Source organism: Mobula hypostoma, chromosome 5 (assembly GCF_963921235.1).
Source record: "Mobula hypostoma chromosome 5, sMobHyp1.1, whole genome shotgun sequence".
In the NCBI taxonomy this organism is placed as follows: domain Eukaryota; kingdom Metazoa; phylum Chordata; class Chondrichthyes; order Myliobatiformes; family Myliobatidae; genus Mobula; species Mobula hypostoma.
The window spans coordinates 14,672,375-14,697,308 of NC_086101.1; the positions used below are offsets into that span (position 1 = coordinate 14,672,375).

The 24,934-nt window shown below is 44.1% G+C and overlaps 1 protein-coding gene across 3 annotated transcripts; it reads left to right on the plus strand.

Annotated features, from left to right (window-relative positions):
- Positions 1–1,693: 1,693 nt before the first annotated feature.
- LOC134346120 (T-cell immunoreceptor with Ig and ITIM domains-like) lies at positions 1,694–14,053 on the plus strand. Of its 3 annotated transcripts, none has more exons than XM_063047418.1 (5): positions 1,694–1,813; positions 7,541–7,682; positions 9,496–9,552; positions 12,576–12,917; positions 13,337–14,053. In XM_063047418.1, the coding sequence occupies exons 3-5, from the start codon at positions 9,510–9,512 to the stop codon at positions 13,495–13,497; spliced, it is 546 nt and encodes a 181-aa protein (XP_062903488.1). In that variant the 5' UTR covers positions 1,694–1,813; positions 7,541–7,682; positions 9,496–9,509; the 3' UTR covers positions 13,498–14,053. The 3 variants fall into 3 exon arrangements, with proteins under 3 accessions (XP_062903488.1, XP_062903490.1, XP_062903489.1); XM_063047420.1 differs by having other exon boundaries at positions 13,340–14,053; XM_063047419.1 differs by lacking the exon at positions 7,541–7,682 and having other exon boundaries at positions 1,725–1,813.
- Positions 14,054–24,934: the final 10,881 nt, after the last annotated feature.

Genomic DNA, 24,934 nt, shown 5'->3' on the forward strand with positions numbered 1-24,934 from the left:
TGAGGACCAGTTGCAGGGGGAGGTACCGAGGCCTTGAAGCTCATTGATTAATACTGAAGAGATGATGCTTACTTCAGAAATGACCCACTGAAGTAGTTGCAGCGTTTCAACGACCGTCCCGAATTCTCTGAGAGGTGGTCATTGACGCCATTCTTGTCATAGAATGTAGGTAGAGAACTTCTTATACCGAGACTGAAAACCCGCCCAGATGACGTAGCTACTCACTATACTTCTAATTCGGAGTGCTGCATAACAGGGTTGTTTCTTCTACGTTGGAGAAACCAGATACATTTGAGTGACATGATGGCAAAGCACCTCCGTATAGTTCACCGAGCGACCCTAAGCTTTTTGTTGTCTGACATAATAATTCTCCACCCACTGCCACTCTGGGCTCTCTTCTTTTGGCCACTGATACTATCCAATAAAGTTTCTTGAGTGAGTTCCGCACCTTCTGTCTGGGTTCATTGCACTATTCAGGACTGAAAAGAAAATTCAGTAATTCCGTCAAAAGGAATTCCGTCTGCATTTGAAGCGCAGCTTTTGATGAAAATTGATCTGTTGTAAGATTAACTTTGCTTTCCCCTCCCCTCCCCTCCCTCCCTGATGCTCTCTGAACCTTTATGCGCGCGCGTGTGTGGGTACGTGTTTTACAGAGATCTCCTTTGTTTTAGGTTAACAAGGGTGCAATTTTATTTCCTAGTGTTTTATTTTTATTCTCTTCTACTTATACTTGTCGCCTACTTTCGTTGCCTCTGCCTAAACCAATTTTAGCTAAATTGGCTGTCCTGATGAAGGGTCTCAGCTCAAAACGTCGACTATTTACTCCTCTCCATAGATGCTGCCTGACCTGCTGAGTTCCTCCAGCATTTTGTATTTGTAGCTCTGCGTATTATTCTCTACTTTGGAATTCTCTGTACCGGGGGTGTGTGGATGCTTCACTGATATGTTAGCTGGCACATCCACTATAGGTGTATTCCTATCCCACGTGTTCTCCATCATGCCAAAGTGATAATTTTTTAATCACTTTCGGCTTCTTTGCAAAGTTATGTTTCAGTTTTTAACTGTTGCGATTCTCTCAAGAGGGAATGTACTCTCCTCAGCTACTTTTTGACTCGTTGAGCATTTTCGATGAGAATGACATCGATTATTCTGCATTCTGAACTGCAGATCCAGTTCCTCAGTTGCTGATAACATTTAGAGAGGGAGGGGGGAGAAAGGGAGAGAGATATGCAGAAAGAGAAAGAGAGAGAGAAGGAGGGAAAGAGAGAGAGAGTCTGTGTGAGTGTGTGTGTGTCTGTGAGAGAGAGAGAGATAGAGAGGGAAAGAAAGAGAGAGAGGGAGGGAGAGAGAGGGGGAATGAAACAGAGAGAGAGTGTGTGTGTAGAGAGAGAGACCGAGAGACCGAGAGACAGAGAGACAGGGAGACAGAGAGACAGAGAGACAGAGAGACAGAGAGACAGAGAGACAGAGAGACAGAGAGACAGATTATTTAGATAACGTCTACCCGAAACCTTTCATGTTTTCACACAGGTGTCGATGAGCCGCTGGACATTTTCCAACATTTTTCTGTTTTATTTTACAGCTCTTTAAAATCACAGATGGTTTATCTCACCAAAGGCTTGGGAAACGAGAAGTGTGCTTTGTGCTGTAACCAACGGTTATGCGCAACATGCACATTACTATATAAGGAAACCGGAAGTGCTATAAGTAAAACTAAGATTAGGTTGTGTGCATAACGTCTGTGCTTTGTGGTACAAAGCTTGGGCTTAAGAAACCACGGAAGGATTTAGATTCGGCAGCGATTTTGAGAACGGTAAGTGCTCCTTCACCGAGTATTGGGGAAATCTAATGGCGTTAGGCAGGGTCTTAAGAGATCGTTTGTCGTTGAACCGGGCTTTGAAGGGGGTGAATGTCTCTGAGCCTGGTGTCCGTGACTCTGACCTTACTTGAAGCGGGCTCTGAGGACTTTGGGGCGGATAAATTTCCCGATCCAAATTTTGGGAAAGAGTTCCAAACCTGGGATTCGGGAAGAGTGGGTTTCCAGCTTCTGGAGAGTCCTTGGGTCAGATTTTAGATTCAGTGGCTCTGAGCCTGGCAGTTAGTAGGGCGAGTGTGTCTGGCCGGGCTTCGGTGAAGCTGCGTGGGGCTTGAGCGGTGGCTTGGGGAAGACACAAGAGAGGGCAGATGCTGCATTCTGAATAAAAACAAACTGCTGGAAGTACTCAGCGGGTCGAGCAACCTCTGTACGGGGGCGGGGGGGGGGGGGCGGGTGAAGTGGAGGGTCGATCCTGTATCGGGACTGGCCAAGGTGAAGTAAGAGCCGGAATAAAGAGAGGAGGGAGCGCGGTAAAGACATGATATAGCAGTTGATAGGCAAGGAGACGCGAAGGATAAGGGGCAGATAGAGCCAATTTTCAAAGGAGTAATATAGATGGGAGACAGAGGCAGGTGAGTGATGGGTGGAAACAGGCAAAGGGATGAGATTGCCCCTCCCCCGAGGGGAGGGTGAAAGCGGAGGCAGCTGCTGGAAGGTGATTGGCTGGAACACAATGGCTACCAGTGCTTGGGGTTAATGTAAGCAAAGCGACAGCGTGAACCATTGATGGTGGGATGGGCAGTTAGAGGCAGATGGAATGATATGGAGGAGGGACTCCGGCTCATGAAGCATGTGGTTAATATGTGGTATTAACCAGGATGGCGAAGGGGGCAAAAATGAGCCGACTCATATATCTCTGCCACCGGATTCCCTTCTCATATATCTTCAACCGCTCCCTTAATGGTTCCCAGCATGGCCGTAATTATTAGATTCCAGCACTGCTCGGAATCGTTTTCCCGCTCATCGCCCCCCCCACCCCACCCCATCCCCTGGCACCGGTCTCCACTTTCAACATTCTTCCCCCACACGCCCTCGTCTGCCTTTATTATTTCCCCCTTTGTCAACTTGCATCTATCATCTATCTGCTAGTACAGTATTTCTCATTTCCAGCAATGTCCCTGCCCAGATCGTTAGATCTGCCCCTGATCTTTCATCCCTCTTTGGTCCCTATCACATTCTGGCCCCTGTCTCACTACTTCCCCTTTCCTAGTTATACTGGCTATTTTACCACTCCAGTCTCAGTCCTATGGTGAGCTTTCGATCCAAAACGTCAGAAATCCTCTCTTCCAGGTGGCTGTTACTCGACCCGCCGACTTCCACCAGCAGATGGCTTTTTGTTTGAGCTTCCGGGAGGATGACTATTCCTGAGCCGAGCTGAAGGTTGCTGTTTCCTTCCGCAACGCAGCCCATTACCCTGCCCCTGTCTAAATCAGTCCCATCCTTTGTACCAATTCGCCTTCAGTGGTCTACAGTTCAATGAGTAATGACGACATATGTTCACTGTTCGTTCGCCTCACTGAGTGAAGGAAAATGAAATTCAGTGTAATTCTTCAGTGGCCCTGCAGCCTGGCTGTTTTTAGAGCGCGGCTTTGCCGCTGAAATTCCTGTAAAACTGGCCCATGAAGCACATCGATGTCTTTACCTAGAGTGGACATGGAGAGGATGTGGTCTGTTCTGGGTGAGTCTCGGACCAGATGGCACAGCCTCATAATAAAAGGACATCCTTTTAGAACAGAGATGACGGGGACTTTCCTAGGGACTGTAAAACGATAAGATATAGGAGCAGAATTAAGCCATTTGGCCCATCGAAACTACTCTGCCACTTCATCATAACTGATCCATTCCCATCTGAGCCCAATCTCCTACCTTTTCCCCATATCCCTTTACTCCCTGATTTATCAAGAATCTATCAACCTCTGCCTTAAACATACCCAAGGACTTCAAAGGTTCAAAGGTTATTTATTACCAAAATATACAACTTTGAAATTCTTCTACTCCAAATAGCCAGGAAAACAAGAAAGAGAAGTAAAGCAGTACGCTCATTAACCCCCAAAGTACTCCTCACAGCACTGAAAAATCAAACAAAAATGGAATAAGTACATCGACCCTCAAATACCCCAACCCACGACACAAAAATCAAGAAAGAAAACACATAACTGAAAAACACTTAAGTCTGAAATATAAAAGTCTGTAGTCCATGTCCATATCCAAAATGCAGAAAACCTGGGTAACATTCTTCGTGCACCTGATCTCCACAGCCGCATGTGGTAACGAGTCCCATGCATTCACTACTCTTTGGATACAGAAATTCCTCCTCATCTCCGTTCTAATTGGACGGCCCTCCACCTGTCTTCGTATCATCCGCAAACTTGGCCGCAAAGCCACAAATTTCAGCATCCAAGCATTGAAGTATAACATAAAAAGAAGCGGCCGCAGCACAAACTGCTGTGAAACACCACTACTCACAAGTAGCCAAGTGAAAAAAGGCGCCTGTTGTTCCCAGTCGTTGCTTCCTGTCAATCAACCAATCCTCTGTCCATCCTAGTATCTTCCCTGTAATAGCATTGGCTCCTTTTCCCATAAGGAAGCCAGAGGCTATGGACCATTCAATCGTGTGCCTCTAAGTCGCCCGAAACCACATCCTTAGCAATCGACTCCAACATCTTCACAGCACTGAAGTCCCACTAATGGGCCTGTAATTTGTTCTCCCTTCTTGAAGAGTGTAGTCACATCTGCAATTTTCCAGACCTCCGAAACAGTGCTAGAATCCACTGAGTTTTGAAGGAACATTACGAATGCCTCCACAATCTCTTCAGTCACCTCTTTCAGAACCCTGCAGTGTGGACTGTCCAGACCAGGTGACCGCTCTGCCTGCACACCTTCCACTTCCCTAAAGCATCACACAATTCTTCCGTTAACAGTCTCGAACAACTGCATACTGCTAGTGTCTTCCACAGTGACGAATGATGCAAAATACGTAGTCAGTTCGTCCGCCATTTCGTTGCCACCATTACTACCTCTCTAGCATCTTTTCCAGCAGTTCGATATCAACTCTCGCTTTCTTTTACGTTGCATACAGTATATGAAGAAACATTTTTCTCTCTTTAATACGATTGGCTGACCTACCTCTGGTGTTCTATCTTCCCATTCTTTATGACGTTTTAATCGCCTTCTGTTGATATTTAAAATGTTCCCAATCCTCTAACTTCTCGCGAGAGTGTAGTGTTTAGCACTAAACTTTACAGTGCAGACAACTCGGGTTTATTTCCCGCCGTTGTCCTGTCTGCCGATTGTACGTACACTCCGTGGCTGTGTGGGTTTGCACCGGATGCTCCAGTACCCTCGCACAGTCCAAAGACGTAGCCGTGGGCAGTTTACTTAGTCTTTGGAAATTGCCCCGTGATTAGACTCCGATTAAATCGCGGGAATTGCTGGGTTGGAAGGGCCAGTTTGGCGCTGTATCTCAATAAATAAATTTTGCTCTGGTATAGGCCCTCCTTTTGGATTTTATGTTGGCTTTCACTTTTCTTGTCCGCGTCATCCTGCCTTGAGAATGCTTCTTCTTAGACCAGAAGATATCGGTACAGCATTAGGCCTTTTGCCCCTCGAGTCTGCTCCGCCGTTCAATCATGATGATCCTTATTTTTCCCCGTCTCAGGACTACTCTCCGGCATTCTCCATGAAACCTTTGATGCCGTGGCCAATCAAGAACCTAGCAATCTCCGCGTTAAATACACCCAAAGAGCTTGCCCCCACAGCTGCCTGTGGTAACAAATTCCACAAATTCTCCACCCTCTGGCTAAAGCAGTTGCTCCGTGTATCCATTTTAAATGGATGCCCATCCATTCTGAGGCTGTGCCCTCTTGTCCTAGACTACCCCGCAATGCGATACATCCTTTCGAATCTACTCTTTCTATTACCTTCGAAAGATTTCAATGAGATCCCCTCTCATCCTTCTAAATTCCAATGATTACGGTGTCAGAGCCATCAAACGTTCCTCTATGATCAGTCTTCCTTCCCGCAATTATCCTTGTGAACGTCCTGTGAATCCTCTCCAATGCTAGTACATCTTTTCATAGAACATAGAATAGTACAGCACAGTACAGGCCCTTCAGCCCACAATGTTGTGCCGACCATCAAACCCTGCCTCCCATATAAGCCCCCACCTTAAATTCCTCCATATACCTGTCTAGTAGTCTCTTGAACTTCACTAGTGTATCTGCCTCCACCACTGACTCAGGCAGTGCATTCTACGCACCAACCACTCTCTGAGTAAAAAACCGTCCTCTAATATCCCCCATGAACTTCCCACCCTTTACCTTAAAGCCATGCCCTCTTGTGTACAGCAGTGGTCCCCTGAGGAAGAGGCGCTGGCTTTCCACTCTATCTAATCCTCTTATTATCTTGTACACCTCTATCATGTCTCCTCTCATCCTCCTTCTCTCTAAAGAGTAAAGCCCTAGCTTCCTTAATCTCTGATCATAATGCATACTTTCTAAACCAGGCAGCATCCTGGTAAATCTCCTCTGTACCTTTTCCAATGCTTCCACATCCTTCCTATAGTGAGGTGACCAGAACTGGACACAGTACTCCAAGTGTGGCCTAACCAGAGTTTTATAGAGCTGCATCATTACATTCGTAGATGAGGAGCCCAAAATTGTTCACAATACTCAAGGTGATATCTCACCAGTGCCTTACAAAGCCTCAGCATCACATCACTTTTTTTTAATATTCTAGACCTCTTGAAATGAATGCTAACTTTGCATTTGCCTTCCTCAACAGCGAATCTACCTGCAAGTTATCTTTCAGGGTGTTTTGCACAAGGACTCCACAGTCTCCTTGCATCTCAGATTCTTAGTTTTTCTCCCTGTTTAGAAAACAGTCTGCACATTTACTTCTACTCCCAAAGTGCATGGTCATCCATATTCCAACACCGTATTTCCTTTTCCACTTTCTTGCCCAGTTTTCTAATCTGTCTAAGTCCTTCTGAAGCCTTCCTGTTTCCTCAATACTGCCTATCCCTCCACAAGTCTTCGTATCATCTCTAAATGGCAACAAGGCCATCTAGTCCATCATCTGACTCATTGATATACAGCATAAAAAGCAGCGATGACAACACTGACCCCTTCCGAACACCACTATTCACTGGCAGCCAACCAGAAAGGATCATTTTATTCCTACTCGCTGCCTCCAATCAATGGGTTCATAACTTGGTAAGCAGTTTCATGTGTGGCACCTTGTGAACGGTCTTTTGAAAATCCAAATATACAATATCCACTACATTCCCTTTATCTATCCTAACTGCAATTTCCTCAAACAATTCCAATAGGTTCATCATACAGTATTTTCCCTTTAGTATGTGGGTGTGTTTCTAAAAATGTCAAGGCAGAAGGAAAGTAAAAGTGTTGTAACTTCAACACCTTAACGGCAATTAGAATGCAACTTAAGGATCTCAAAATAGCAGAAAACAAAATCTTGGTGACTCTTCAAATCTTATTTTCTATGGTCACAATTTGACGAAGTTTAAGTATCAATTTGACTTTGGCCTAACCTCCATGACTGCTTCTTGAGAAGCGAAAACAGCCAAGGAAAAATCATGTTCAGAAGTAAAAATATTCGTTATTTCATAACCATAGATTCGTATAAATTTAACTTTCTTTCTAGCATTGCTGATTAACTGTCTCGACGTGGTGATGTGGCGCTAACGCTGGAACCGGGGGATCTGTTTCGATGCTTCCAGTCTGGAGCTTGCCCACGTGGCATCGTTATTTGTCCCCGTGCGTTCCCATGCCCTGATTGTTAATTGGTTAGTATAATTTCGGTTTATTGTACTCGGGTTGAGAGCGATTGGGGATGTTGTAATGGGTGAAGTTGATGGGTATGTAGCAGAGAAGAAAATACAAAGTTGATCGCATGTCAGAACACCTCTACTTCGTTCATAAGAGCGACAATGAGCATTCTGTTGGCTGGAGGGGTGGGGTGGGGATTACTCTGATAGCTAGGTGAGATACTATGGCCTGAATGGAATCTGAACTCCCACACCACCACATTCACGAACAGATAGTATCCTTTAACCATCAGGCTTTTAAACTAGCGAGAGTAACTTCACTCGCCTCAATTCTGAAATGATTCTACAAGCCATGGACTCACTTTCAAGAACGATAACATGTTCTCGGTATTATTTATTTACTTATTTATTTCTGATTTTGTTTTTGTATTTGCATAGTTCGGTTTCTTTTCTATATTAGCTGCACATCCGACATTAATTTTCAGCATTCTGGCATCTGCCCCCTTCCTTTACAGTCTTGATAAACGGTCTCGACCTGAGATAGCGACAACTTGTTCCCCTCCAAGAATGCTGTCTGAGTCCCTCCAGCATCTTGTGCGCCTTTCTCTGGATTTCCATGTAGAATCTATGGACCAGAGTGCACTCGCAGTTTCGGGTCGAGACCCTTTAATCAGTCCTGATGAAGTGTAGTCTTTTCCATAGATGCTGCCTTGGCTGCTGAGTTCTCAGCATTTTGTGTCTGTTGCTTGGATTTGCAGTATCTGCAGATTTTCCCCTGTTTGTGATCTGCAGAAATCCCTGTGTTTCTAAGAGTTGCTTAATAGTAAGGTCTATACCAAAAGTTTCAAGAGTAGCTTAAGAGTAAGGTCTATACCAAAAGCTCCCGGCAGTATTTTTAAAACATTGTCTGAACATTGCCTATACAAAAAGGGAAATAGATACCAAACTTCAGTTGCTAAATGATGATAGTTAAATTGTCCCAAGGGCTCAAACTTCTTTAAGTTTTGCTGATGAAACAAAAAAATGTAGAAATGAGTTGCGATATTTAAAATTCGGAAGCTATTTTTTTTTTCATTATTACCATCAAAGGAAGAACATCTTCTGTCCTAGATCAGGTACGACAAGACGAACCTCCTGCTACTTCGTTAAATGACATCGAATAGCATTAAGTTCATTGTGACTTGCTTTTGTCCGCTGTGTAAAATGCAGTACGTGATTCTATTCATCTTTGATCAGGTACAATTCAGACAGGTGCACGATATTTTAATCAGATTACTTATGTTTTAACATTCAGTATTTATCCGTTAAGTCTAACCCACAACTGCAAGATCAAGCACAACCATCTGCAAAATCAGACAAGGAACACCACGCTTCAGGTCAAAGACATTCAGAAAAACTGGGAACAAAGAGGAAATCTGCTAGCTTTAAGTTGCAGAGAATGCACGGAAGGATTCGGTAGGATAAAGGGAATATTTTTTCTAAGAGGGTAGCTGCAGCGACAAGTTATTAATGAAACCATTTTCTGGAGATGAAACAAGGAAACTGACGTAAAAGTTGCAAAATGCAGCTCAGAGCTGTAGGACATGCCAATCAGATTAGGCAGTGTTGGTGGGGGGAAAGCTTCAGTAAATAAAATAAAAACGAAAGCCATTTGTATGAAATTACTGAAGATGACACTCAGTCCCGAAGACGACTATTTCTTTGGTGAAAGATTTTCTTTGGGCATTCTTTTCTATTTCAGACTTCCGGCATAAGGACTTCAGACTGTATTTCTATTTTTTTTTACAATATTTACAATATTTATGTTCATTTGCATCTCTTTTTTCTATAGGCATCCGCCGAACTATGACGTGGTATGAGTTCGTATGTTTATTGCTGTTGTTCTCTGGTAAGTGCTGCGAACGAGGACGTACACACACACACACACACACACACACACACACACACAGACACACACACACACACACTCACACACAGACACACAGACACACACACACACACACACACACACAGACACACACACACAGACACACACACACACACAGACACACACACAGACACACACAGACACACACACACAGACACACACACACACACACAGACACACACACAGAGACACACACACACACAGACACAGACACACACACACACACACACACAGACACAGACACACACACACACACACACACACACACACACACACACACACACACACACACACACAGACACACACAGACACACACACACACACACACACACACAGACACAGACGCACACGCACACACAGACACACACACACACACACACACAGACACAGACACACACACACACACACACACAGACACACACACACACACACACAGACACACACAGACACACACACACACACACACACACACACACAGACACACACACACACACACACACACAGACACACACACACAAGAGCAAAAAGAAACAGAGAATGAGGAGAATGAGAGAGGGGGATAGAAGAATATTGGAAGCATTAAGGTGTTAGGGTTCTCCTCAAGATTATTTTGACAATCACTTAGATTATCACTAATCTAAGGCCTAATTGCTCATGCTCACATATTATTCGTTAGTGAAACAATTCAGTCCTTTTTTGAGGGAAGGGCAAGTTCAAAGTAAAATTTGTTATCAGAGAACATACAGTATATATCACTATATACTAATCTGAGATTCATTGTCTTGCAGGCAGGACAAGGAAAGCAAAGTTTTAGTGCTTTAATGTTCCAAACGGTACAGAGAGGGGGTAAAAGAGTCGGTGGAGCCGCATTATTAAAAGCGCATGACTAAACATCTGCAATTAGAGAGATCATCTTGGAAGGGCATCCAGTGAGGCGACTTGGGCAAAATTTAGGATGGGGTCACGGTGGCACAGCTGTTGTGTAGTTAATTAGAGCACCCAAGAATGAAAACGCAATGACGTAACAAAAAGAATCAGCCGATTCGTTCCATCGTGGCAATTAGATCGTATTTTGGAAGAAGCGCGTATTTGGCATTTTGCAATGTTAGCGGCTCTCCCCAGCACAGAGGCTTTGCTTCAGTACCACCTCTGTGCACTGAATCTGTAAGTTCTCTTAATAGCTAAACATGCATCAATGTCTTCTATAAATATGTTCAGTAAGTGAAGCTCCTTGATCTCCTTGGCGAGAGAATTTCAGAGATTTACCAGCCCAGGGGAGATGATATTTCTTCTCATTTCTCCCCCGAACGAGTAGTAATCTTTTTTAAGACCGTAAAACTTCATTCTTTCTTTTTCAATATTTTTATTAATTACTTGCATTCTAAACTTCTGAGCAGGGAATATTAATCTGCCATTTAGCTTGCTAAACGACGCATTATCTTTGTGTGCATCATTTAGATCACCGGTCATTCGTTCAAACAGTAGAGAGAATAACTCCATTCTGTTTAATCTGTCCTCATTCTGCTATGTTCGGGAGCCGGGACTCTTTCAGAAGTTCCAAAATCAAACTCTCCAGTGCTCTATCTAATGCAGAAAAAGTGCGGTACCGAGTGTCCAAGATAATACAAAAGAGAAACAGTGCCCCAAGACATCACTGTGATATAACCATTAGACATGGGCGCAGAATTAATTCATTTGGCCTTTTGAATTCTCTCTGCCTTTTCATCATGTCTGATCCATTTTTTTTCTCCAACCCATTCTCCTGCCTTCTCCCAATAACCGTTCACATCCTATCTAATCAAGAACTTATTAACCTCCACCTTCAGTGCACCCAGTTACCCAGCCTCCACGGCCGCCTATGGCAACGAATTCCACAGGTTCAGCACACTGTGGTTAAAGAAATTCCACCTCATCTCTGTTCTAAATGGACGTCCCTCCATAGTATAATCAGGTCATGACTGACCTGAATGTATGGATGGATCGGTGGATTTTCAGCTTTGCATTTCCCTGACAGAAGGTTCAATTACGTAAGCATCAATTATATAAAAGTTCTGGGATAGATTTGGTGACTGAACAAAATATTACAGAGAAGGTTATTTATATTGTAAATACACATCTCTCACTTGCAGCATACAGATTAAAGAAAAATCGCCTTCCATGTTTGATTCAATGAAAACGTAACGAATCAATTTTCTGATGCTCAGTGACGAGGGAAAGTTTCCAAGGTCCGGCGATGAAAAATGAGATTTGTGATTATTATTGATAATGGGCGCTGTTGTCAACAGCAACAGGCAATGGCAAATGACATTTGGGGAAGCAAACCATAGCAGAACGCACGCAATATCTGGGAGGCCTCTGCTGAGTATTAGTGAGCTGAGGGACGTCAGGCTGTAAGTCTGTAGAATACTCAAAGTGACAGCAGAAGTGGATAAAGTGGATATTCGAATGTCTGCCTTCATTGCCGTGTCATTATTAGTAATAATTGGGACGTTAGTTTACAGCTTCTTAAAACATTAGGTAGACCTCATCTCGGTTATCGTCAGCGGATTTGGCCCCTACATTATAGGAAGAATGTTATTGAGCTGACAGGATGCAGTTGCAGCTGATTAAGTTAGAAAGTGATGATTTGTAGATGGCGACAATCTTTATTCCATGACCGGTGTGTTGAGAAACAATGACATAATTTTACTGTGAGAGATGGGAAGTTCGAGAACCTATAGGGATTCCTTTCAGACAGGTGGTGGTTTAAAACTGGGAGGTACTGTCTGACGAAGTGGTGGATTGGGATGTACTGTCTGACGAGGTGGTGGAGACAGGTACTGTCGCGATATTTATAAAGGCATCGAATACTTGAATCGCCACAGCAGAGAAGTCTATGGACAAGATGTGGGTAAATGAGATCAGCGTAGTTCTGTACAACTCGTGGGTTTGATATGTCGGGCCGAAAGGAAGGTATGAGACTATGAGATTATTTCCGGTTACAGGAGCTGCCAGAGCTAACGGAATAAGCCACCAATGGCCGGAGCGGATCATGGTTACTGAAGGGGGCACGGCGCAGCTGAGTTGTGCTTACATCAGTAATATAAACGTTGCAAAGAAGTGGGTCGGATCCCTTACCTGGTACAAAGACGAGGAACGCGGTACCGTTTGCAACAAGTGCAGTGGGTTTCATGGTCGCGTAACGACGAACAGTTCAGGAGGCTTTCTTCACCAAACTTTACAAATCGTTAACGTCAGAATGAACGATACAGGAAAGTATTACTGCAAAGTACAAATTTTCGACAAGGGAAGTTATCTTGGCAAAGGGACAGAAGTTCAAGTCACAAGTAAGTTCGTATTATTTTGCATTTATATTCGATGTTTGATGCGCAGTTCTCAACTTCTGCAATAAAGTGTACCTCGATACAAATTTAGACACAGAAATTCGGGATGTCGTTGACATATTGATTTTGAACTAACTTACAAATCCGCGTCTTTGGCATGAAAGAGGAAATTGGCACAACTGGGAAGAAACCCATGCTGTAACAGAGATCTTGGTCTGTACGAAATATGTGGTGCAGAGGGATAATAAATTTTCCATGAAGAGATAGCGGATAGACTGGAAGGGCCGAATGGTCTGCCCGGGATAGTAGCTGTGCTAGATACGCTGCTTCTAACACTCTTGATTTATGTTAGTATTTTCGTTTATGTAGAAAGATGTAGGCCTCAGAAACGTAGTTAGTGATTCTGATTGTTTTGTTATCAGCAGGCAGGAAGGCAACAAAAAGCGGCGGAAGGAGCTTATGTTGGCAGCTACTTGAAATGGGAGTGAAACTTATAATATTTCTTGTGATCAACATTGTAACGGTTCTCTTCATCCGTTCCCAGAGGTCTCGTGGAATTGTCAACAGGAACAAATTAATCTAACATGGAATTTCCAAACGGAATAGTAGACTGCTTTTGATGTTGTGTTTATTGCTAATGAGTGAGAATAACTGCATATCTAATTATTAAATACAGAAAAGGACTGTGTATTTTATTGCCTTTCAGAATATTGCTCTGTAACACAGCACATGGGTATTTTTCAGATAAATATATTACATCCAACGATAGCATCAAAAGATCACGTCAATATATATTAATCCCATATGCCGCTTTAGGCCCGAATACCTCCACGCATTTCTTATCGACTGCCGAAACTACGTATAAATATCATAATTATATCTGCCTCTCTTGTCTTCTGTGGAAGGCCATGACAGATATTAACCACATATGACATACTTATATGATATCTTACTGAAAGCTGTATGTTACTAAATATGATTATCCAGTTTATTCTGACTGACCGCGATGGTTAATGGCAGTCGTACCGAATAAAAACCAAAACCTTCCATCTTGCGGGAAGAGAACGACTTGTTGAGCAGCAACAGGGAAAAAAGTAACCACGGAAATAACGGGAAACAATCGACAGCCATTTATTGGTCTCTAGACATGGAAATCAATAAAACTTTAATCTAACGTGTAATTTTCAACCGTTGTGTGTGTACATCACTAACAAGAGACGTCGTGCAATTTTCGATTCAATGAAGTGCTAATATCCACTGAAATGACTATATATATATATATATATATATATATATATACACACACACCTATACCCTCAGTGGCCTCTTGAGAAGGTGTCTCCTGTATGTGTACAATCATGAATTTCTGCTACTGTTGTCATAAGGCGGTGGCTGGGAACCGACCAGAGTGCAAGACACAGACACTGAATTACTAGGGACAGGACTAGGATACAGGGTGAGGGCAAGGACATGGACATGAAAACCGGGAACCCGGAACAGGATTGGACAAGAGAGCTAGCAGCCCGGGCTTGGACTCCGAGCCAGAGACTGGACAAGGGCCCAGTACATGGGTCTTGCCTCTGGCTCGGACCCCAGAACTAGGCAAGGACGAGTCTTGGCAGGCAGGCAGGACGAAGCTGGAGTCTTCAGGCTTGAGGTTAGGCAGGCTGCTCCTGGGCAGGGCACGGTTCACCTGGGCAGGGCGCCGTACACCTGGGCAGGGCGTGGATCAGCACCCGACAGAGGCATGGGACAGGAAGGGACAGAACCAACCGCAGGTAACGGCAAGATGGCGTGGCTTACCCGACGGAGGCAAGGGACAGGAAGGGACAGAACTAACCGCAGGTAACGGCAAGAGGTCCTGGATTACCCGACGGAGACAAGGTACAGGAAGGGACAGAACCAACCACAGGTAACGGCAAGACGGCCTGGCTTACCTGGGCGGAGGCAAGGGACAGGAAGGGAGCTAGGTACAGGATGCTCCAGGACAAGAGTGCAGGCGAGACGAGGTGAGAGTTACCAGCAAGACAAGGCAAGGCTTCAAGCAATGCAAGGCGAGACGAGAACTTCAGGCGAGGCGAGAGTTACCGGCAAGACAAGGCAGGGCTTCAGGCGAGGAAACAGAAGGCAGAGGAAGGGATACAAGGAGTAAGGACGAGAACAATCCAACGGCCACGCCCTGGTCTCTGAAGGTATTTAAGCAGCCAGCCCCAACGAGCATCAGCTGCCTCAATTAAAGCTCAACAAGAACAGAAACAGGGTAGACAGAAAAATCTGGAGCAAGGGTCGATGGACCGGACCGTGAACTGGAATACGGACTGCACGGACCGGACCATGACAACTGTAGCACATCCACTTCAAAGCTCGACTGTCCCCTTCCTGTTAGCTTCAACTAGCTAAACCATTCTTCTCTCATCCCTTTCATTACCAAGGCGATTTCACCCACAGAACTGCCGCTCACTGGATGTTTTATTTTGTTGTTGTTGTTTTATGCACCATCCTCTGAACTCTAGAGACTGTCTATTTGTCTGTCTATCTATCTATTTATTTATTTTTCTGCCTATCTGTCCGCTATTTATTTATCTATCTATTATTCATTCATTCATTCATTTATTAATTACTGATGGATACAACGCGGAACAGTCCCACTGAGCCGCACCACCTAGCGACCCACCTATTTAACCCTAGACTAATCACAGGGCAGTTTACAATGACGAGTTAACCTACTAGTCGGTATGTTTTTCAACTGTGGGAGGAAACCAGAGCATCCAGCGGAAATTCATGCATTCATGGGGAGAAACGGACACACTCCTGACAGACTACGTTGGCATTGCGCTCCGAATTCCGACGCCTGCAGCTGTAATAGCGTCTCGCTGACAACTACGATACCATGGCGTCCTTGGCTGCTAAGATATTTACATTAACAAGCAGGTCTACATGTTGTGACGAATTTGAGTCACGCTGTGCAGCCTCTAGGTGTCGCCAGATCTCATCTACAGTCCACCGCAGAAAGAGAGCAATACAAAAACTAGAGCACAGTACACTTAAATCAGCCGCAACGTCTGTAGTTAAAAAAGAAAATTAAATAAAAGGTTTGAAACACTTAACACGTCAGGCTCACTTGGAGACAAGGAAACAAAGTTGAGTTTCTAGATTTTTTTCAGAACTTAATTCATACATTTTCGCCACGTTCAATTTGATGCAGTCACTGGCGCTTCTTGAGTGAGATACATCTGGTCATTAGTCCCAGTGTTACATTGCAATTCCACATCATCCCCCATTCTATGCTGTAGTGAGCGATGTTCTATTCTGATCGAAAAGGATTTAGTCCAAACAAATCCCACAACAAATCCTTAACCTGAAAAGACACTCCTCTCCGTGCTCATCAAATACCTTGAAAATATGATGCCATCCACTTTCACTATGTTTCCAGGCAACGTGTCTTAGAATTGCAGTTGAAAAAATGCCCCTTCTCCGTAATCCATAAATACTATTACTTCATATCAATGTCTGGTAGTTTTTTTTCGCTGATGTGAAAGAGTTATTTCCTATATATGTGACCTCTAGTTATTCCTTACTTTTCCACATCTCAGCGAAGATTTTTACTAAAGCATATACCAGCTAATCTCTACTCACAGAAACCTAGTAACATAGAACATAGAAAAACTACAGTACAATGCAGGCCCTTCGGCCCACAATCCTGTACCGAACATGTACTTACTTTAGAAATTATCTCGGGTTACCCATTGTCCTCATGATTAGTAGTTTGTAAGCGTTGGCATCACACTTGAACTCGGTTGCTATACTGACCCAACCTTGCTAATTCCGTGTCTTGGTATCATAGAAACATAAAAACATAGAAACATAGAAAATAGGTGCAGGAGTAGGCCATTCGGCCCTTCGAGCCTGCACCGCCATTTATTATGATCATGGCTGATCATCCAACTCAGAACCCTGCACCAGCCTTCCCTCCATACCCGCTGATCCCCGTAGCCACAAGGGCAATATCTAACTCCCTCTTAAATACAGCCAATGAACTGGCCTCAACTGTTTCCTGTGGCAGAGAATTCCACAGATTCACCACTCTCTGTGTGAAGAAGTTTTTCCTAATCTCGGTCCTAAAAGGCTTCCCCTTTATCCTCAAACTGTGACCACTCGTTCTGGACTTCCCCAACATCGGGAACAATCTTCCTGCATCTGGCCTGTCCAATCCCTTTAGGATTTTATACGTTTCAATCAGATCCCCCCTCAATCTTCTAAATTCCAACGAGTACAAGCCTAGTTCATCCAGTCTTTCTTCATATGAAAGTCCTGCCATCCCAGGAATCAATCTGGTGAACCTTCTTTGTACTCCCTCTATGGCAAGGATGTCTTTCCTCAGATTAGGGGACCAAAACTGCACACAATACTCCAGGTGTGGTCTCACCAAGGCCTTGCACAACTGCAGTAGTACCTCCCTGCTCCTGTACTCGAATCCTCTCGCTATAAATGCCAGCATACCATTCGCCTTTTTCACCGCCTGCTGTACCTGTATGCCCAATTTCAATGACTGGTGTATAATGACACCCAGGTCTCGTTGCACCTCCCCTTTTCCTAATCGGCCACCATTCAGATAATAATCTGTTTTCCTATTTTTGCCACCAAAGTGGATAACTTCACATTTATCCACATTAAATTGCATATGCCATGAATTTGCCCACTCTCCCAACCTATCCAAGTCACCCTGCATCCTCTTAGCATCCTCTTCACAGCTAACACTGCCGCCCAGCTTCGTGTCATCCGCAAACTCGGAGATGCTGCATTTAATTCCCTCATCCAAGTCATTAATATATATTGTAAACAACTGGGGTCCCAGCACTGAGCCTTGCGGTACCCCACTAGTCACTGCCTGCCATTCTGAAAAGGTCCCGTTTATTCCCACTCTTTGCTTCCTGTCTGCTAACCAATTCTCTATCCACATCAATACCTTACCCCCAATACCGTGTGCTTTAAGTTTGCACACTAATCTCCTGTGTGGTACCTTGTCAATAGCCTTTTGAAAATCCAAATATACCACATCCACTGGTTCTCCCCTATCCACTCTACTAGTTACATCCTCAAAAAATTCTATGAGATTCGTCAGACATGATTTTCCTTTCACAAATCCATGCTGACTTTGTCCGATGATTTCTCCGCTTTCCAAATGTGTTGTTATCTCATCTTTGATAACTGACTTCAGCAGTTTCCCCACCACCGACGTTAGGCTAACCGGTCTATAATTTCCCGGTTTCTCTCTCCCTTCTTTTTCAAAAAGTGGGGTTACATTAGCCACCCTCCAATCCTCAGGAACTAGTCCAGAATCTAACGAGTTTTGAAAAATTATCACTAATGCATCCACTATTTCTTGGGCTACTTCTTTAAGCACTCTGGGATGCAGACCATCTGGCCCTGGGGATTTATCTGCCTTTAATCCCTTCAATTTACCTAACACCACTTCCCTACTAACATGTATTTCGCTCAGTTCCTCCATCTCACTGGACCCTCTGTCCCCTACTATTTCTGGAAGATTATTTATGTCCTCCTCAGTGAAGACAGAACCAAAGTAATTATTCAATTGGTCTGCCATGTCCTTGCTCCCCATAATCAATTCACCTGTTTCTGTCTGTAGGGGACCTACATTTGTCTTTACCAGTCTTTTCCTTTTTACATATCTAGAAAAGCTTTTACAGTCAGTTTTTATGTCCCCTGCCAGTTTTCTCTCATAATCTTTTTTCCCCTTCCTAATTAAGCCCTTTGTCCTCCTCTGCTGAACTCTGACTTTCTCCCAGTCCTCAGGTGAGCCACTTTTTCTGGCTAATTTGTATGCTACTTCTTTGGAATTGATACTATCCCTAATTTCTCTTGTCAGCCACGAGTGCACTACCTTCCTTGATTTATTCTTTTGCCAAACTGGGATGAACAATTGTTGTAGTTCATCCATGCAATCTTTAAATCGTAGACCTATTGTACGCTAAGCCTCGGCGCAGCAGGGTTCTCAGGAGGTAAACGGGCAACAGATTGTAGAACCAGATACCGAATATAATTTGTTAAAAGATTAAATCGGTTAGAGCAATAAATTGCTGAAATTGAGCTCACATGCATTACTTGCGCTAGTGGCTCGTTCAACACTCTTACGAGACCCTGAGTGAAGAAGTGTTCCCTTACTTTCCCCGTAAACGTTTCACGTTCCACGCTTAACCCACGATCTCTAGTTGTAGTCCCACTCAAATTCAGTGGAAAAAGCCTGCTTGAATTTGCCCTATCCTTCGTAATTTTGTACACCTCTACCAAATCTCCTCTCACTTTTACGTTGAAAGGAATGAAGTCCTTACCGACTCAATCTTTCCTTATAATTCAGGTCCTCCAGTCCCGACAACATAGAAACATAGAAACATGGAAACGTAGGAAATCTACAGCGCAATACAGGCCCTTTGGCCCACAGAGTTGTGCCCAACATGCCCCTACTTTAGAAATTACTAGGCTGACCTATAACCCTCTATTTTACTAAGCTCCATGTACCTATCTAAAAGTCTCTTAAAAGAGCCTTTCATATCCGCCTCCACCACCGTTGCCGGCAGCCCATTCCACGCACTCACCATTCTCTGCGTAAAAAGCTTATCCCTGACATCTCCTCTGTACCTTGTAAATTGTACCTGTAAACATCCTTGTAAATTGTCTCTATACTCTTTCAACCATATCTACATCGTTGCCCTTGATTAGTGACCAAAGCTGCACACAATACTCCAAATTAGGCCTCATCAACGTCTTATATATCTTCAATATTACATCCCATCCCCTCTGCTCACTAACAAGAGGAATTCTGCAGATGCTGGAAATTCAAGGAACACACATCAAAGTTGGTAGTGAACGCAGCAGGCCAGGCAGCATCTCTAGGAAGAGGTACAGTCGACGTTTCGGGCCGAGACCCTTCATCAGGACTAACTGAAAGAAGAGCTAGTATGCGATTTGAAAGTGGGAGGGGGAGGGGGAGATCCAAAATGATAGGAGAAGACAGTCTTTTAAGTATTTCATTCGGGCCCCAGCAATTTCTGCATTTGCCTCCCAGTAGGTCCGAGGGAACAGCTTGTTAGGTCTGGAGATTTATCCACCCTGAGCCAGCAAGCACTTTCTCCTCTGTAATCTGTATGGGGTATATGGCCTCGCTGTTTGTCTTACTTCTACAGACTCTGTGTTCGTCTCCTGAGTAAATACGGATGCAAATATAAAATCTACATTTAAAATCTCGTCGTCTCTTTTGAATCCACACATGGATTACCAGTCTGATGTTCTAGAGGACCAATATTCCCCCTCGTAATCCTTTTGCTCTTAACATGTCAGTAGGATATGTTACGGATTTGCATTAACCTATCCAAACCCTCTCCAGGACTGTTCTTTATCATATAACAAGAACTGCATTCTAGCCATGGCACAGCTGGAGGACAGAGTTTATATACGAAAGATGCAGCTGCAATTTTTATGAGAATCATAGTGGGCATTTTGTAATCTTAAATTTAATTTCAGCATTCGTCAACATGCATATTCGAAATTTCAAACTACGCATAGAAATGAAATGTTCAAACATTCCAAGTTTTTATACATCAGTAAGTTATCCCGGCTCCTGCGCTTCTTAGAGCTCATCAATAAAGCAGGCCATAAACACAAGAGATTCTGCCATGCTTGAAATCCAGTTGTGTGTGTTGCTTTGAATAAAACTTGCAATTGGTTTATACGCTGTATCAATTGTGGTTTCATATGTTTCAGTTAACTTGTGGCTTTTTCTTTTTTTCTGAGAACTGAGAACTTTTTCTGAGGTGTACAAGATGATGAGAGGCATTGATAGTGTGGATAGTCAGAGGCTTTTCCCCAGGGCTGAAATGGCTAACACGAGAGGGCTATGGTTTTAAGGTGCTTGGAAGTAGGTGCAGAGGAGATGTCAGGGGTAAGTATTTGTGGGCCGAAGAGCCTGAATTGTGATGTAGGTTTTCTATGTTTCTATACGTTTGTAACTTGTCAGGGGTAAGTATTTGTGGGCCGAAGAGCCTGTATTGTGCTGTAGGTTTTCTATGTTTCTATATGTTTGTAACTGCTACTCTGTCACCCAATTCACACTTTAATCGATTGGTTGGCCTTTCATAAACTTCAGATAGTATTTCCTCCCAACTAACCCAGGCCAACCAGTGGGCTCCCATTGTCCTTGATCTCATTGCCCAGCATTCGCCCAGAGCCTTCAAAGCTGATTACAGTGCTCACCTAAGCACTTCTTAATGTTCTAGGTTACTATGCTTCTAACAGTGACACTGCCTTTGAATTACAAGTATTAGCCACATTCTGGGTAAAAAAAAAAAAAAGGTCCTCCTCGGATTTCTTACTCCTTACCCAAAATCTATGTCATGTAATTTTATTAAGGGGAATACTTGGCTTTCCAGTCTATCCGAACTGGCGTTTCAATTGTCCAAACACCGGATAGGGCCTTGTTCTAGGACCCAGACCCCGGCGAAGCAACACAGTTTGGCTGCCGAGCCCGAAGCTATTCTCGACCAGCTTGGCGCTTGGAATCATCCAACCTTACACCTGGTTAGGTGGACGAAGAACGAAACTTTTCCGCATCGAATCCGCTCCAAATCGGAAACAAGGCAGGAGACTGGGGCTAAGAGGGAAAACAGATCAGCAATGGTGAAATGGCGGAGTAGGTTTGATGGGCAAAAACGTTATTTCTTTTGGTCTTTTAAGTTAAGCATACCGTTACAAGAAAGAACACAATTCGATCAAAACATTTCAGGGCAAAGTATATAACATAGAAACACAGAAACATAGAAAACCTACAGCCCAATACAGGCCCTTTGGCCCACAAAGCTGTGCCGAACATGTCCTTACCTTAGAACTACCTAGGATTACCGATAGCCCTCTAATTTCCTAAGCATGTATCCATCCAGGAGTATCTTAAAACACCCTATCGTTTCTGCCTCCACCATCATCGCTGGCAGCCCGTTCCACGCACTCACTACTCTCTGCTTAAAATACTAACCACAGATATCCTCTCTGTACCTACTTCCAAGCACCTTAAAATATGTCCTCTCGTGCTAGCCATTTCAGCCCTGGGAAAAAGCCTTTGACTATCCACACGATCGATGCCTCTCATCATCTTATACACCTCTATCAGGTCACCTGTCATCCTCCATCGCTCCAAGGAGGAAAGGCCGAGTTCACTCAACCTATTCTCATAAGGCATGCTTCCCAATCCAGGCAACAGCCTTGTAAATCTCCTCTGCACCCTTTCTATGGGTTTCCCGTCCTTTCTGCAGTGAGGCGATCAGAACTGAGCACAGTGCTCCACGTAGGGTCTCACCAGCGTCCTATATAGCTGCAACATTACCTTTCGGCTCCTAAACTCAGTCCCACGTTTGATGAAGGCCAATACACCGTATGCCTTCTTGACCACAGAGTGAACCTGCGTAGCTGCTGGAATTCCTGTTGTCTGCGTAGCAGCTTTGCGTGTCCGATGGACTTAGACCCCAAGATCCTTCTCACCGTCCACACTGCCAAGAGTCTTATTATTAATGGTATGTTCTGCCATCATATTTGACCTACCAGAATGAACCACCTCACACTTATCTGGTTTGAACTCCATCTGCCACTTCTTAGCCCAGTTTTGCAACCTATCAGTATGCTGCTGTAACGTCTGAAAGCACTCCACACTATCCACAACACCCCCAATCTTTGTGTCATCATCGAATTTACTAACTCATCCCCACGCTTCCTCGCCAGGTTATTTATTAAAAAAATCACAAAGAGTAGGGGTCCCAGAACAGATCCCTGAGGCACACTACTGGTCACCGGACTCCATGCAGAATATGACCCGTCCTCAACCACTGTTTGTCTTCTGTGTGCAAGGCAATTCTGAATCCACAAAGCAATGTCCCCTTGGATCCCATGCCTCTTTACTTTCTCAATAAGCCTTGCATGGGGTACCTTGCTGAAATCCATATACAGGGCATCTACTGCTCTTCCTCCATCAATGTGTTTAGTCACATCCTCAAAAAATTCAATCAGGCTCGTAAGGCACGACCTGCCTTTCACGAAGCCATGTTGACTATTCATAATCATATTATGCCTCTACAAATGTTCATAAATCCTGCCTCTCAGGATATTCTCCATCAACTTACCAACTACTGAAGTAAGACTCACTGGCCTATAATTTCCTGGGCTATGCCTACTCCTTCTCTTGAATAAGGGAACAACATCTGCAAACCTCCAATCCTCTGGAACCTCTCCCGTCCTCATTGATGATGCAAAGATTATTGCCAGAGGCTCAGCAATCTTCTCCCTCTCTTCTCACAGTAACCTGGGGTACACGCCGTCTGTTCCCGGTGAACAAACCAACTTATTGCTTTTCAAAAGCTCCAACACATCCTCTCCCTTAATATCTACATGCTCAAGCCTTTCAGTCCACCGCAAATCATCCCTACAACCGCCAAGATCCTTTTGCGTAGCGAATACTGAAGCAAAATATTCATGTAGTACCTGTGCCTCCTCCGGTTCCATGCACACTTATCCACTGTCACACATGATTGGTTCTATTCTCGGACGTCTTTTCCTCTTGCTCTTCACATACTTGTAGAATGCCTCGGGGTTTTCCTTCATCCTATCCGCCAAGGCCTTCTCATGGCCCCTTCTGCCTCTCCTATTTTCATTCTTAAGCTCCGTCCTGCTAGCCTTATAATCTTCTAGATTCCTGTTATTACCTAGTTTTTTGAACCCTTCGTAAGCTCTTCTTTTCTTCTTGACTAGATTTACAACAGCCTTTGTACACCATGGATCTTGTACCCTACCATCCTTTCCATGTCTCATTGGAACGTACTATCTCAGTACCCCACGCAAATATCTCCTGAACATTTGCCACATTTCTTCCGTACGTTTCCCTGAGAACATCCGTTTCCAATTTATGCTTCCAAGTCCTTGCATGACAGCTTCATATTTCCACCTACTCCAACTAAATGCTTTCCTAGCTAGTCTATTCCTATCCCTCTCCAAAGCTATGGTAAAGGAGTTAGAATCGTGATCACTATCTCCAAAATGCTCTCCTACTAAGACACCTGACATCTAACCAGGTTCATTTCCCAATACCAGATCAAGTACATCCTCTCCTCTTGTAGGCTTATCTACATATTGTGTCAGGAAACCTGCCTGAACACACCTAATGAACTCTACCCCATCTAAACCTCTCACTGTAGGGAGATGCCAATCAATATTTTGGAAATTAAAATCTCCCACCATAGTAAGCCTATTATTTTTACTCCTTTCCAGAATCTGTCCTCGCTGTCCCTGTTACTATTGGGTGGTCTATAAAAAACACCCAGTAGAGTTATTGATCCCTTCCTATTCTTAACTACCACCCACAGAGACTCCGCAGACAACTCCTCCATGACTTGTTCCTTTTCTGCAGCTGTAACACTGTCTCGGATCAACAGTGCCACGCTTCCACCTCATTTGCCTCCCACCCTATCCTTTCTGAAACATCTAAAGCCTGGCAATTGAAGTAGCCATTTCTGCCCCTGCACCATCCAAGTCTCTGTAATGCTCACAACATCACAGCTCCAAGAGCTGATCCACGCTCTAAGCTCATCTGCTTTATTCATAATACTCCTCGCATTAAAATAGACACATCTCAAGCCATTGGTCTGAGCGCGTCCGTTCTCTATCACCTGCCTATCCTCCCTTTCACACTGTCCCCAAGCTTTCTCTATTTTTGAGCCAACCTCCCTTTCCTCCGTCACTTCAGTTCGGTTCCCTCCCCCGAGCAGTTCTAGTTTAAACTCTCCCCAATAGTTTAGCAAACCTCCCCGCTAAGATATTGGTCCTACCCTGATTCAAGTGCAACCTATCCTTTTTGTGAAGGTCACACCTGCCCCAGAAGAGGTCCCAGCGATCCAGAAATCTGAATCCTTGACTCCTGCTCCAATCCCTCAGCCATGCATTATCCTCCACCTCATTCTATTCCTATA